Source organism: Schistocerca nitens, chromosome 1, assembly GCF_023898315.1.
Source record: "Schistocerca nitens isolate TAMUIC-IGC-003100 chromosome 1, iqSchNite1.1, whole genome shotgun sequence".
NCBI lineage: Eukaryota > Metazoa > Arthropoda > Insecta > Orthoptera > Acrididae > Schistocerca > Schistocerca nitens.
In genome coordinates this window covers 9,145,950-9,161,668 of record NC_064614.1, presented here as the reverse complement: position 1 = coordinate 9,161,668, position 15,719 = coordinate 9,145,950, and the positions used below count along the sequence as shown (strand labels likewise).

The 15,719-nt window shown below is 41.0% G+C and overlaps 1 protein-coding gene across 1 annotated transcript in view; it reads left to right on the top strand.

Annotated features, from left to right (window-relative positions):
* Positions 1–15,719, top strand: part of LOC126240282 (transformation/transcription domain-associated protein) — a 491,514-nt gene that overhangs the window by 266,885 nt on the left and 208,910 nt on the right. The window contains exons 36-40 of the mRNA XM_049947913.1: positions 4,132–4,308; positions 4,388–4,600; positions 9,694–9,993; positions 10,532–10,654; positions 13,998–14,205. Of these exons, the coding sequence (XP_049803870.1) occupies positions 4,132–4,308; positions 4,388–4,600; positions 9,694–9,993; positions 10,532–10,654; positions 13,998–14,205 (1,021 nt within the window). The remainder of the gene's footprint in view (positions 1–4,131; positions 4,309–4,387; positions 4,601–9,693; positions 9,994–10,531; positions 10,655–13,997; positions 14,206–15,719) is intronic.

The following is a 15,719-nucleotide window of genomic DNA, read 5'->3' as shown; positions in this document are numbered from 1 at the left end:
AGTTGTCAAGACGACGACAAAAAGTGGACCGTAGCTGACTGGAACAGGGTGTATATGACCCGGGAAATCCGGGAAAAACCCGGGAATTTTTTCATCCGGGAGAAAACCGGGAAAAACCTGGGATATATTTAGAATTCCGGGAATTTTTCCTTGTTTTAGTTTTCAGTTAAGTTTTTGTAATTTTGACTGGTAAGAACCGATACTCTAACAAAGGATATTACTGTATCCCACCTCTGCAGAATAATACTTCAACAATAAAACATAACGAAAATAACTTAAATTGCAAAGGAAATGCGCCATATATACAACAACGACACACAGTGCTCATGCAAGTGTCTGCCGATTGAAAATGTGTCAAAGGCTTTAGGAAGACTATGCAATGCTTCATAACAAGAAATTGCTTCCAATGAGCGTGAAGTCGCAACTGTTTATGTTTGATTTGTTTTAGCAGTTACGCAGTGGCTCATGCGCATGCGCAGTTGAAGTCATGTTTGAGTAGTAGATTCTCCCGCTTCTGGCAACAGGAATGTAGCTGTTGGCTGTGCAAGCAGTCACAGCAAGCAGCTAGATGCTACCGGTAAAAGGGGGTGCCAAATTCATATTCTCGAGAAAAAAACTTTCTCCCCCAAAGCACCTACGTCCAGCACACGTTTGCCTATCGATTATTCATATGATTTTGAAACGCTTCCCTGTTGGTTTTTGAACTTTTTTGAACACATTTTAAGTTGATTTCTGAATGAATCATAAGTTGACTTTTGAATGCATGCATAGTGTATGTGATGTCTCCGTCAGGAGGATCCTCGTCTCATCTAGAAATAAACTTTCCGCAGACAAAAGGAGACAGGGCTATACGAGCTGAGGGACTAAAGCAGAATGGATGAATAGCAATTGCTGTCTGATTATGAGGTTGATTTGGTTTGCAAATGATCAGCGTTGTTATAATTACTAGCTTCAGACTGCCAGGATGGAAATAAACGACTGACAGGAATAACAGGTGAGAGAGATCACGTATTGTCTTCTCAGTGTCTCCAAGAAAACGAAATTTTGACAAAAAATTTTTGGCCAGATGGCTACACAAGTAAGGACCAGAAGTACAGTCCCCGGCTAGCAGCTGCGTAAGTTCTGTTCTGGAAGTAACGCAGAAAACGTGTTGTACCAACATGTAACAACACCTAACTGGAAAATAATCACGGAATAACTAAACCTGTGATTCTGGCAGGGTTAGTGAAGTTAATCGGTGAACAAATTTTGACAGTGGCAGCAATAGCTACAGAATTGGTGATGACAAGATTGTTTGTTAGAACGAGGAAGGAGAAGAAACGGGGACATCACACAAATTATGGAAGAATAATCTCGTGCTTGAGAAACTGGTGCATATGAATGAAATGTGAAACTATTTCCTAACATAAAGTGTTTTGCTTGCATTGGGCCTAATAGGCATTTGATATTGGTACATATTGGTTTATATTCTCTCGTGTTATAAAAATGGCCATTCGTGCCAAAACAGTCTCGTTTATTTGGTGTGTTACAAAATTGCTGCCATATTAGAAAGGCCTATTTTGTTTTATCTAGCAGACAGTGACAAAATAGACGTAATCATATCGAGAAACCACACCAATCTTGGGCATTATTTGTGTTAACAGCTTTTTCAGTATTAGATAACGACATTCGATTTTTCATGTAGCAAAACGTTTGACGAACTTTGATGAGGTAATAGATTCTTTCGCAGAAAGGAAAGCACGCCATGTAAAGCTGTAGCAATATTAGAGAGAGAAAAAATGCTAGGAGCTAAGGTTTGAAGAAATGTGTAATTTCTTGCTTATCTCTTGTCAGTTTTGGTTTTATATATCCTATATTTAATTTTATGTCACACAAAACAGCAAGTTATTAACTAATAGGCACTAAAGAGTTCAGAAAATCTGAAGAGTTCTTGTTCTCTCGGTTACAAATAATCCCATCCGCTATTAATTGTTCGATTTTTTAAAAGAGGGGCAGGCTGTCAAACCGGCCGACTTGGAGCAGGAGAGACACCACAGGAAATTTCAATTTCCACTCCCCTGAATATAGTTTGGACGTGCAGTAGGAAAATGCTTTATGAAGAGGCATGGCACTACAATTTGGCATACTTAAGACCAAATAATATGCCTTACATTTCCTCGAATACATGTGTTTTATGTTTCAGACTTTTCAGAAAGATGTGTTCTACAAAACGAACATGTTTTGAAAATTCGATATATATGACACGGTTTGTAAACATCGTAGATCCGGGGCTGATGTGCAGAGCAGTCAAATGAAAACAAAATGGATATCTGTGGCCGGGAGCTATCAAGTGAATTGAAACACATTCACATAATTACGGAAGGCTCAAATATGTCATAATTTTCAGATTTTATTTTATTTCCACCTTTCTGACAGTCAAGCATTAATCGCCTTGCGGAACAATGAAGCTATTTTTGTCTGTTTGCTAAAGAAATTTGACTTTTGTTAACCTTTTCCGCAGAGGCAGTCAATGTATTTGAAACGAAATGTTTAATTCCACAGTACTGGCTAGTTTCAACTGTTCGCTGCATTTCAAGTGCACATTTTCATTTTCTAGCATGTATGGCATTATGCCATAATAAAGAACCAAACGTGATAAAATACAGTACTGGTGCTCCAAGAAAATTTACATCCTGAAAACCACACTGAAAAGCTTAATATCAGGTTGAGGTCTACTTCATTGGGAATCTGGACATACGAATGTGGCCTTTATTTATGCATTTTAAATGTGCACATTTTAATACAGTTCACGAAATTCCAATGCTCTTGCAGTATCCTCTGATGTCTTCTTTCTTTTATGACATAATTTATGATCTTTCAATGTCTTACACGTACGTACATACGGGCTTCCTACATCATGATAGCTACCCAAGCGCGGTGTCGCCTGTTATCTGCGCTCTCTGGCAATTGCTGAAACGAACCTATTTCTAACAGGTCGCGGGAAAATATTGTGAATGGTGGTATGAAAAGCGTTACTTTCAAAGTAAACATCCTTTTACGTAAGTTGAGCTATGTGCAAGAATGTACCATGAATTTATTAAATCACAGAGCATTTGACTCTCATTTAAAAATCAACTCTTTGATGATGAGCCAGTTAGAAGAATTTTGAACCCTGAAGATCAGACATTTATGTCATTATTAAAAATTTTACTGGCTTATTTGTGTGATAGATCTCAAAGTGTAACATGCACAAAAAAGATCAACAGTATATGCGAAAGCTTAGCTTCTCTTGCAGCTTGAGATCAATATTATATGTAAAAGCTTTGCTTTTCTTGTAGCAACACTATGTATATTAATTTAAACTACTGTATTATCTTTCCCTGTTTGTGTGTTCTTGCTACTTAACAGTGATGTTGCTGTTAGCATCATCACATGTCCTATGCTCTGAATATCCGCTGTCATCGGCTGGGAGATCACATGACATGAGCTACGAACGGCTTACAAAAGTGCATCGAAATCTCAATTTCAATGATTCGGAAAGTAACAAGTGGTGTCTGGTGGAATTGCAATGTATGCTTTCGTAATACGAAAATACGCAGCGTTCATGTAGCTGCACATCAAAGATATTTCCAAAACGTGTCTTTTTACCTGAGTTTCGTTTTCTAAAGTGCTGGGAAATTGAACGCCCGTGTATAAAACCATAACCATTCAAAGGATTGATAAGGGAAAATATACTGGTACTCGGGAGAAAGTGTATTTTTAACCAGGCAATCTGGGAACTTTTTTTCCTTGTACATGTATACACCCTGTGGAAGTGTGCAGTGTGGTCCAAGAAGTCACACACATGTACGGACGGACACACACACACACACACACACACACACACACACACACACACACACACACACACACACATACATTCACATTCTGAAATCTTGGATTAGTATTTTCTATTTTAAGTATGTCTTTTTTCTGTGTGAGGAATAGTTCTTGTGTTAGTAAGTACTGGCTCACCATTCATCTCCTTGTAATGTGTTTTCTTAATCAAATTGTTGCCTTTCATGGAATGGTATAACTTTTGTTTCATAAACTAACATATGTATTAACACACAGTTTACGAAAATCTCGGTACGTTTCACATTCACTTTGCAGGTCTATTACCCAGTTCGCCATCACCTGGTGCAGCACATGGTGAATGCCATGCAGCGCCTTGGCTTCAGTCCTAATTCATCCATAGAGCACAGGAGACTCGCCGTAGAATTGGCTGATGTTATCATCAAGTGGGACCTCCAGCGTATCAAAGATGAAGCTGAATCCACATCTATGACTGTATGTTTCTGCGTTACTTAGCGAAATACCAGCAATTCAGTTAAATCGTCATTAAAATAGTATTAAATTCTGTTTGTAGGAACAGTCTGTTACGCTCGGTACTCCAGTAAAACGAACACCTGTCGACGACCCTGGTATGAACCTGGAAAATCCTCGGAAAAGGCATGCCACAATGCCTGGTCCGTGCATGATGCCTGCCTTGGTCACCAAAGTGGAGCCAGACTCCACTACACCAATCGATACGGTCCATGCCGATGCTGTGCTCAACTTCTTGTTGCGGCTAGCGTGTCAGGTAATTGTCTCAAAGCAGTGTGTTAGGGTGTCCTGTGGTTTCAGTAATGCTTTCTACACCTGCATGTGTACTTACATACTCTGCAAACAGTGCGAAGAGGGGTGGCAGCCTTTTAAATAGTTGCAGGGATAACAGTCTGGATGACTGATTGATCTGGCTGTGGAACAACCAAAATTGTCTTACTCCACTAGTACTTGAAGTGCTGTGGCAGGAGGAACAGGATTCTGGTCAGGTGAATACAGCGTTATAAATACAAAATCAAATAGGAGTAATGCAGGAGTATGTTTTATAATGAATAAGAAAATAAGAGTGCGAGTAAGCTGCTACGGACATCATAGTGAATGCATTATTGTAGTCAAGATGAACAGGAACTCGGGACCCATCACAATAGTACAAGTTTATAAGCCAACTAGGGCTGCAGATGATGAAGAATTGGTGTGTATGATGAGGTAAAAGAAATTATTCACATAGTTAAGGGAAATGAAAATTTGTGATGGGGGACTAGAATTAGGTAGCAGGAAACTGAAGAGAAGGAAAAATTGTAGGTGAAAATGGACTAGATGAAAGGAATGAAAGAGCAAACCACCTGGTAGAATTTTGTGCAGAGCATATTTTAATCATTGCTAACACTTAGTTTAAGAATAGTGGAAGTAGGTTGTGTACATGGAAGAGACCTGGAGACACTGGAAGGTACCAGAGTGATTATGTGATGGTAAGATAAATTTCAGATCCAGATTTTAAGTTGTAAGGCATTGCCAGGGCCAGATGTGGACTCTGACCACTGTTTATTTGTGAACTGTTGATTAAAACTAAAGAAAATGCAAAAAAGATAGGAAATTACGGAGATGGGAACTGGATTAGTTGAAAGATCCAGAGGTCGTTGTGAGTTTCAGAGGGAGTATTAGGCAATGATTGAGTAGAACAGGGGAAGGGAACATGGTTGAGGAAGAATCGATAGCTTTGAGAGATGAAATAGTGAAGGCAGCATAGGATGAAAGAGGTAAAGAGGAAAATAGAAAAATGACACAGGTTAAAGGGAATACAAACATCTAAAAAATGAGATTGACAGTAAGTGGAAAATGGCTGAACAGGAACAGCTAGTGGATTTGAATCTAGCATGCTTGCATGAGCTGACCTTGAACTTTCGTGTGCATGTGTGAATTCTTTCCCACCTGTCCATAGCATCAGTTGCTGGCAAGCAGCAGTTGAATGAGATGGTGTTTAGTGCCTGCATTGGTTTTTTGTTGCAAGGGAAGTGAAGGAATGACTGTAGCAGTGCTGCTGCATCAAATTTTATCAGAAACTGGGTGACAGCCACGTGGAAGCCATTCGAGAGATTGAGACGGCTTTCGGTTATGATACTCTCGACAACAAACGGGTTAAGGAGTGGAACAACCAGATAAAGACGGCTGCACATCAGTGGAGTTTGAGCCACGCTCTGGTCAGCCATCAACTTCCCAAAATGATCAGATCATTGCCAAAGTGAACTCTCTGGTAATGCAGGACCATCTTGTGATTATCAAATAAATTGCAGAATAATGGGTGGGCATCAGCACTTTTTTGGCACATTCCATTGCGACCGAAGATTTGGCCACGAAAAAAGTGTCGGCGAAATTTGTGCTGAAGCTGCTGATGGCAGAGCGGAAGCAACTTTGTGTTGAAGTCTCTCAGGACATTCTGGACTCCACAAACAGTGATCCTGACTTCATGAACAGGATAACCACTGTTGATGAATCATGGTTGTATGGATATGATCCGAAAACCTAATCCCATTTGTCACAAGGGAAGCATTCCTTGTAACCAAGACCAAAGAAGGCCCACCAAAATGCGCAGCAACATCAAAGTGATACTAACTGCTTTCCTTGACCCCTGCGGTGTGGTACACCATCAGTATGCAACACAGGGTCACCCAATCACCAAAGAGTACCACAGTGGTGTCCTCCGTCACCTACTACGTGATGCTGTGTGGCACAAGAGACTGGACTTGCGGTTAACAGAAAATTGGCGCCTCCATCACAACAATGCCCCTTGGTGAAAAACCAGATTCCTGTGCTTCAAAAGACTTCTTACTCTCCTGATATGGAGCCCTGCATTTCCTGATTTTTCTCGTAAAGTCAAGAGCTCATTGAAAGAAATATGATTTCAGACAAGAGAGGACTTTATGGCAGCAGTGCCAGCCAAGCTAAAGTCCATTCCAAAAGAGGCTTTTTTGGAATGCTTCCAACAATAGTGGCACCTTTGGAGAAGTTTGGAGCTCTAAGGGAAATACTTTCAAGACGATTAGGTGGCCAAGGCTCCACGTAAACCAATTTGTTTTTCCCGGTCGAAGGTCAGACACTTTTATAACAGACATCTTATTTCTCCAGGGCCTTTGGAGGCCTTTGGAGAAAAGAGCAGCAACTGTATGAATATCAAGAGCCCAGATGGAAAACCAGTCCCAAGCAAAGAAGGGAAAGGTAAAATGTGAGAGTATATATAGAGGGTCTGTACAAATGAGATGTAGTTGAAGACAATATTATAGAAATATAGGAAGACAGATGAAGATGAGATTGGAGATACAATACTGTAAAAAGAATTTGACAGGGCTCTGGAAGACCTAAGTTGATACAATGCACAGGGTATAGACTATATTTCATCAGAACTACTGATGGCTTTGGGGGAGCCAGCCATGACAAAACTCTTCCATTTAGTGTGCATGATGTAGAAGACAGGCAAAATACCCTCAACCTTCAAGATGAATATAGCAACTCCAATTAAAAAGAAAGCAGGTGCTGGCAGGTGTGGATATTATCAAACTTATCAGTTTAATATGTCATATTTGCAAAATGCTAACACAAATTCTTTACAGAAGAATGGAAAAACTGGAAGCAGCTGACCTCTGGAAAGGTCAGTTTGGATTGTTGAGAAGTGTAGGAACATGTGAGGTAATACTGACCCTGCGACTTACCTCAGAAGATAGATAAGGGAAATCTTTTGACAATGTTGACCAGCATACTCTTTGAAATTCTGAAAGTAGCAGAGGGTAAAAGACAGGGAATGAAAGGCTATTTACAACTTGTACAGAGCCCCCAGAGGGCTCACCACCCTTTGGTGAGTTTGTGCTTGGCTACCACGGGTTCCCAGCCTTTGAAACACCTCTTCCCTTTCTTTGCACCATGTCTGTCAGCCTGCTATTCTTTTTCCTCTCCCTTGGGGAACATGTCTTGGTTATTTTTGGGAATGCGTTCTGAAGTTTCGGTGGCCGAGCATAGTAACAGTCCCGTGTCTGTTTTATCCTTCTTTCTTCATACTCCATCTTCTCCCCTTCCTCTCCTTCGGCGTTTGAGGCCACTCTTTGTTTCTTCTACCACCCTCTGTGCTCCTGAAGGGCGGCCAATGCGTTTGACACTTAACTGGTGACTCAGTAATGGGTCATTCCATCCCCAGGTCGACAGGTAGGGTTTGCACGTACCCCCCTGTTACCGACCAGGTGCAAGAAGGGGTGATTGCTTGAGCTGTTACCTACCCAATTGCATTTGGTCCCTCTGTTTGGAGTTCTAGAGGCGGGACCTGAGGTGTGAACAATCGCCTAAGGCAGGTGAACCCATCTCTGAGTAGGCCCTCATTCGGAAGGGGCACAGCATCGGAGATGCTGGCTGCCATGGGGGATTTTTTCGCAGTGAGCCAATCTTCTTCATCTCAATCTACATGTACCAAAAGTAAATGGAATGAGGCTAACCTTCACTGACTCTCTAAGCTGCACCTCGGTTCCTGGTGGTATTATGTACAAAAGGAGGTCAGTCTTTTGCTACAGTTAATCCATTTGTTATGCAGAGAAACGTTGATGCAGTTGTAGGCCCTATGAAATCCTGCTCTTGCTTATGCAATGGGATTTTTTTCTGGAGACCAATTGTGATTTTCAAGCCTACCACTTCGCTCCTCTAGGGCTGTCCCGTTCATATTGATGTCCATTGTGCTGAATTCTTTGCGTGGTGTTATTTACACTTGGCTGCTTGATGGTCCGACCAAGGGGAAAATCCAGCACTATCTCTCTGATTAGGGTGATACTGCAGGCCATCAGGTAATGAAAAAGGTTGATGCAATTTTAGTGCCTACGTGAACTCTTTTTCTCACATTTGATTGAAAAGTGCTTCCATCGAAGATTAAGGCCAGGCTATGGAGTCATCACTGCCTGACCATACATTCCAAACCTGCCTTGCTACCATTGTGAATGTTTATAACCACACTTGGGTGTTTCTTGTGGTAGAGATGCTCATGGGGATGACTGCCTGCCTCGTCCTACCAGCTGTATCAGTGTGCCGCCTCATCCTATTAGTTTCCCATGTACTCAATGAGTGGCTGTCCAGGAGATCTGGAAGAAGGAAAAAGTACCCCACCCCCTTCACTCGCAAGTTGTTGGCTAGTTGAAAGCCCTGCACTTACAGCATCGTTCTTATACGGCTCGCTCTACGGGGTTCATGGGCACTTAGATTTGCGACCTCCAATTCAGTACTACAATTGTAAAATCACCCAGTATCACGGTAGCATCCCCGTCTCCTCCCACAGCTGCGCTACAAGCCACCAAATATTCAGCTGCTACACAACCAGCAGGCCAGAAAGAACAAACGAAACATTTCCCCAAAGAATTTTTACATCCTTCCAGCCAACAAATGTCTTGAGTCTTTGTTGTCAACCGTAAAGGCTCTAAGAAATCAAACAAAGGCAAATGGTCTTCTCCTTCCCTGACTCGGACATCATATTTAACAGTGTTGCTTTGGGATGCTGTCTGACCTGGGTACTACCTACTAAATAAATGCCAGAAACGCTGCACATTGCACAGAAAAAAAATCCACAAAGATTCAATAGATAATTTCAGTAGGCCTGTTTCTTATTAATTTAAGTGTCCACAAATCAAACATATTAAAATTTGATTTAAAAAAAGTTAGCGTTAGATACAGAGCAATTAGCTATGTTGGTTTGGCACAAACGTATGGCATTTTGATATTGACAGATTACACAAAATTCCTGTGTTTCATCAGTTACAAGCTTAGGTTAAAGATTCCATCAATAGCTATTGAAGCTCATTTCAGAATGTTTTCTGCCCCCTTCTTCAGGTGAATGACACGAGCTCAGCTCTGGGCTCCCCTGGAGAGTTGCTGTCACGTCGGTGTGTAGCCCTCTTGAAGACAGCACTCAAGCCCGAGGTGTGGCCCCGTGCCAATGACCTGAAGATTGGCTGGCTTGACAAAATCTTCTTGAGTGTGGAGTCGGCGACTCCCAACTATGGCAACATCTGCACTGCCCTCGATCTTCTTGCTTACCTGGTGACACTTATGAAGAAGGAGAGAATTCTGGCAAACATCAAACCGCTGCAGCGAGGTCTCGCGGCTTGTGTGACAAGCTCCAATACCAAGGTGAGGTGTGAAATCCAGTGCTCACGATTATTATCTGTTTTATGATTGGTGGGTAGGGGAGTGGGAGGGGGGGCGGGGGCAGAAAAGAAACCATTAATTACAGAAGGAACAAAGATAACAACTCACTGTGTTGGAGCATTGAGTGGCTAATAGGGACATAAACAAATATGAAAATTAAAAAAAAAATATCCTAGTTAATTGCTTATAATAAATGTAAATTATATATTATTTTTATATGATTCACTTTTGATACATTTGGGCAGTAAGAATTTAATGTCAACATCTAATAGATGGAGTAAGAGTTCGACATTCTATTTCACTTGCGCTGTTGGTGACATAGGGAAATAGAACTGGGGACTAATGCTACAAGCAAGTGGTTGTTAGCAGTACCAAAGTTTACTGGCACTCAGTGGCTGTGAATGTCTTTTCTGTTTGTATGTATCACATTGTGGTTAGTTGCCTTCTGCTTGCTGTATCTGCTTTAATATTTAATTGCATTTATACTTGGGAGTATAAAACTACATAAATTTAATTACAGGTAATTAGACTGACTCACAGTCTCATGACACGACTCATGAGCTATTTCCCCACTGAGTCGACTACAGCAACTGTTGCTTCCAAATATGAGGAGCTGGAATGTCTATACTCTAGTCTTGGAAAGGTAAGTCATGCTCATTGCATTTTTCAGGCTACTTTTTTTGGCATGTACGCAAAACCTTTTATCTCCTAAATTTGCTGTTGTTTGATGTACTTCAAAAGTCATCTGAAATTCCTGTAACAAAGCACAAGAAATCAAAATTACAAGGAACATGTTAAAGAGTCGTAATCATCATGAACCCGTGATGGAGTTTTATTCCAATTTCAAGCCCACACAATTTCCCATCGATCTCCATTGTGCTGATTCAGTGATTTCCACACTCTGCTTTCCATCCAATACATATCCTCGTGTTAAGTTCAAAGATATGGTCATATGCACTGAAATTGGGGATTTAAAAGTGCCTGTCGTGTATTTTTCTTCACAGGACTGGTAATGGTATTAAATGACTGGAGCCGGTAACTGTTCTTCTTTCCAGTGATCAAGACAAAAAATAAAATGATCGACTATTTTAATCATTGCTTTTCTGTACATGATCATATAATCATTCAGTGTATACTCGTGGTGTCATCCACTGTTGTTATATGTTGAGAGTAACCCCTGACTGCAGAACAGATGTCCGTGTCTTGTTATGCCCCGATGATGGCCCTGTAATCCAAAAATGTTTATAAAAGTATTGTCGATGTGACTTACAGCTTGTGTTTTTATCTTAAAAATCAAAACATTTGCAAATTTTGTGCATGCAGAAGTATAGTAAAACCTTTAAAAGTAGTTGGCTTGCAGCATAGGGTAGAAATTATAAGTAGTACACTTTTAAACGGATTACGTGGAAGGTGAAAGAGAAGTATTACAATGATTTTCATTATTTACATTCAGATGGATACTGAACATGGAGTGCTTACTATAGTTCAGTTCTTTTATCTTGGCGGGTCGCGCATGCCCACCCAGACGCAGGAGATTGCTGCGTTGCCAGTTGCACACAACGCGCGCGCCAATAGAAGCAGTGCCATAGTATAGCATAGTTCGCAAGCTTACGTTTAGGGGGGAGCGCGCAGTTCATGAAGTAAAGCCACCACGGCCGCATTAACCCTTTCACTGCTACAAAGACGTGCTCCCTGCATTCTGCGCTGTGCGTGATTTTGTCACTGCACTGCTTGCCTGTGCAGACACATTGTGTTCCGACTGCTTTGACACTCTTTATCATTCGATTCCACAAAAATTATTTGGCCCAAAAATTAGATTTTTACACATCTTCTTGACTGATACCTTACCCCCATAAATGACTTAATTTTGTTTCGATGTTCAACGCAGTTATTATGCAGCATTAAATATAGTAAACCATTGCACGAAATTTTGAAGAGTTTGCAGAGGTAAAAGTCCATAGAGTATACTTTCCATATGGTCGATTTTAGTTGCCACAATGTTGAGAATGAAATGTGGACAAGATACCTAAATTTCATATAAAATTTACTGTATAACAATATCTCATTTAAGTACCACATAGGTGTCGTATGTAATATTGAGAAATATTCAGTCTTTCGCGACTGTAACAAAAGTTTTATTCACACTGAGCACGTTTGGCTTTATTTTAAAGCCCTTCAGTCAATCAAAAGGAAGTAGACAAAATACATTAAACAAAACTGAGGACTTACAAAAACATTAGGACTTGAATATACCGTCTAACAGTGAAGTGCTCTGAGCTATGTCAAATATAATTTTTGTGTGTGGCACACACAAACATCATTCATTTACTAAAACACTGATCAGCCAATACAAACGTTGAATATTGTGTTACCGCAGCACAAAACTACGAAAGGTGACTTGGCAATGGAGGAGACAAAATACTGTCCACTGAAGATGCTTCAAAAGAGGAAAACACGTCTGGTCTAAATAAGTCGCTTATTACAGTTGCAGAAGAGGAATATATTTCACTACCATTGGTAAAACTGCGACTGTGGAACAAAAACAAGAAAGAGAACATGAGTACCATTGTGTATGTGCCATACCTTTCATTGATTGAAGTGCTTTAAAATAAAGCCAAACGCGTCCGGTGTAAATAAAACTTTTATTGCAGTCTCGAAAGACGGAATATTTCTCAATATTACATACGACACCTATGTGGTACTTAAATTAAATGAGATATTGTTATACAGTAAATTTTATATGAAATTTAGGTATATTGTCCACATTTCATTCTCAACATTGTCGCAACTAAAATCGACCATACGGAAAGTATACGCTATGGACTATTAGCTGTGCAAACTCTTCAAAATTTCGTGCAATGGTTTACTACATTTAATGCTGCATAATAACTGCGTTGAACATCGAAACATAATTAAGTCATTTATGGGGGGAAGGTATCAGTCAAGACGACGTGTAAAAATCAAATTTTTGGGCCAAATAGTTTTTGTGAAATCGAATGATAAGCGTGTCAAAGCAGTGGGAACACAATGTGTCTGCACAGGCGAGCAGTGCAGTGATGACAAAATCACCCACAGCGCGGAATGCGGGGAGCACGTGTCTGCAGCAGCGAAAGGGTTAATGAAGAGACAAAACACTAAAAATTTCAAAAAATTGCATTCAAACGAATATAATTCGTGAAGTAAGGCACTTCGATATTGTTTTTAAAAAATGAAAATATTAAGCACCACGCAAGGTTTGAACTCATAACCTTTCACATAGAACCCAAACAGCTTATCCGTTACGCTATCGCGGCTCGTCCGCCTATAGGATGCCATGAGGAGTCTAACACGTCAAGCAAAATACTGGTAAACACTGTTAGTATAACTATGATTTACTCACGCTTCGTCGAAGTACAATAGGAAATAAACAATTACCACTGTTCTTTATTGCGAAAAAGCAGTATAAAAGAAAGTCTGCTATCAAGACATTGCTTTTGTTCTATTACTTTATTTATGACTGAACGTTTCTAAAACTGAAGACACTCGTCCACGCTCTGCACTGCAGTTGAGATCTGGCAACGTTGTTCTCTGTTCATTGGCTGACTGTGTTTTGTGACGTCTGATGCACAGACTCGGCCGCCCACATAAATGACTCGCACTTTTAACTTGTAGGACAATAATTTATTATGTCGAGACGGCCACTAATTTCTGTAAATATTCAGATTACCAGCTTTGGCGTGTTAGTTCCATCTTCAAATGTGATGATAATCCAAGAATAGTTTCATCTTGATCTGTAAACACTAGCTACAAGCACACTGAACATAATGAAAAATGGAATAAAATTGCATGCTTCTTCCGGTGAGTCTTAACATGTTCTTTTGGCAACATTTTGTTAAGCATTGGAGGAAGAATCATTAACACAGCTAAGGGCACTATTCAGCCACTTTCTTGCACGCTCCTTTTTTCCTGAAAGATGCACGACTGAATACTGTGGCATTTTGTTCCAGTTTGTTTGCGAAGGGCTGTCTCAGTACGAGAAGCAGGCCAGTGCCAGCCCAACAATGCTTTATGGCCCTCTCATGATGCTCAAATCTGCATGCATCAACAACCAGACCTATATCGACCGGCTGATCACACCATTCATGCGAGTGCTACAGAAATTAACAAGGGAGCATCTGAGTCCGAGTATTCAAGAGCAGAATGCAGCTAGCACAGGTATGATTTTATAGCTATATTTCAACTTGGTGGTAGCAACTATTAATGATCAATATTTCACAATGGATGACGATGATTGGTTTGTGAGGTGCTCAATTGCGCGGTCATCAGCGTCCGTACAAAGCCACAATTGTTACACAGTCCAATTTGTTTTTACTCAGTCCAATGTAGCCAGTCACAAATGACGACGACGACGACGACGATGATAACACACACACACACACACACACACACACACACACACACACAGTCCCCGGGCAGGGAAAATCCTCAACCTGGCTGGGAATCGAACCTGGGACCCTGTGATCTAGAGGCAGCAACGCTAGCCACTAGACCGCGAGCTGCGGACATTCACAATGGAGGGTCCAGTGTGGAACAACAATAATATTATGAAAAGGATAGATTGCTACTCACGATATGGAGACACTGAGTTGCAGGCACACACAATGAAATGACTGTTATACATTTAAGCTTTTGGCCGAAAGGCCTTCATCCGAAATGTGGTGGGTAAGGAGGAGGCATGGACAACTCACGTAGCAACCCTACCATGCTCCTACAAGCGACACAACCCCCTACCCCTACCCCGCTATCCTTGCCACTCCCCACCCTATGCCGCCTCCTCCTGTGTATGACTGATGCCAGATTGCTGCTCCCTCAGTTGCCGTTGTGGTCCGCAGTCCGGCCACAGCGGCTGGAAACACAGTTGCTGTGTGTGTGTGTGTGTGTGTGTGTGTGTGTGTGTGTGTGTGTGGGGGGGGGGGGGGGGCTGGAATCTTAATGTATAGCAGTCTTCTCATTGAGCCTATCTGCGACTCAATGTCTCCTCTATATGGTGGGCAGCAGTCTATCCTTTTCAGATTATTAGTATTTATGACACAGTACTCGCATTCGGGAGGACGACGGTTCAATCCCGCGTCCGGCCATCCTGATTTAGGTTTTCCGTGATTTCCCTAAATCGCTCCAGGCAAATGCCGAGATGGTTCCTTTGAAAGGGCACGGCCGACTTCCTTCCCCATCCTTCCCTAATCCGATGAGACCGATGACCTCGCTGTCTGGTCTCCTTCCCCAAAAACCAACCAACCAACTATGACACAGTAAATGTGAATGGAATCAGATCTTTCAGTGCTACGAAATGTTCTTTACTTCGAAATAGTCTAGCAGTGATCAGTGTAAAAATTAGTGACACTGTAATGTGGTGTAAAATTCTTTTTTCTTGACCAGGTCATAGACATGAAAGAATTCATGTTCTTTTTTTCTTTTCCAGCTGATAGTTAGACATGAAAGAATTCATATTCTGACAGATACCACTTCGGCACTCTTAGGCATAAATTTTTATGACTTCCTATACAAATACATTGTGTGTCAGTTTTACTGAAGATATTTCAATATCTCGAAAACTTAGCACTGGCTCAAAGAAAATGAGTCATAAAATGTGTTAGACTCACAGTGGGAAAGAAAATGATGTGAAAAATCCCATTCTCCAGGAAAAATGTACAGAATAGACATCTGATTGA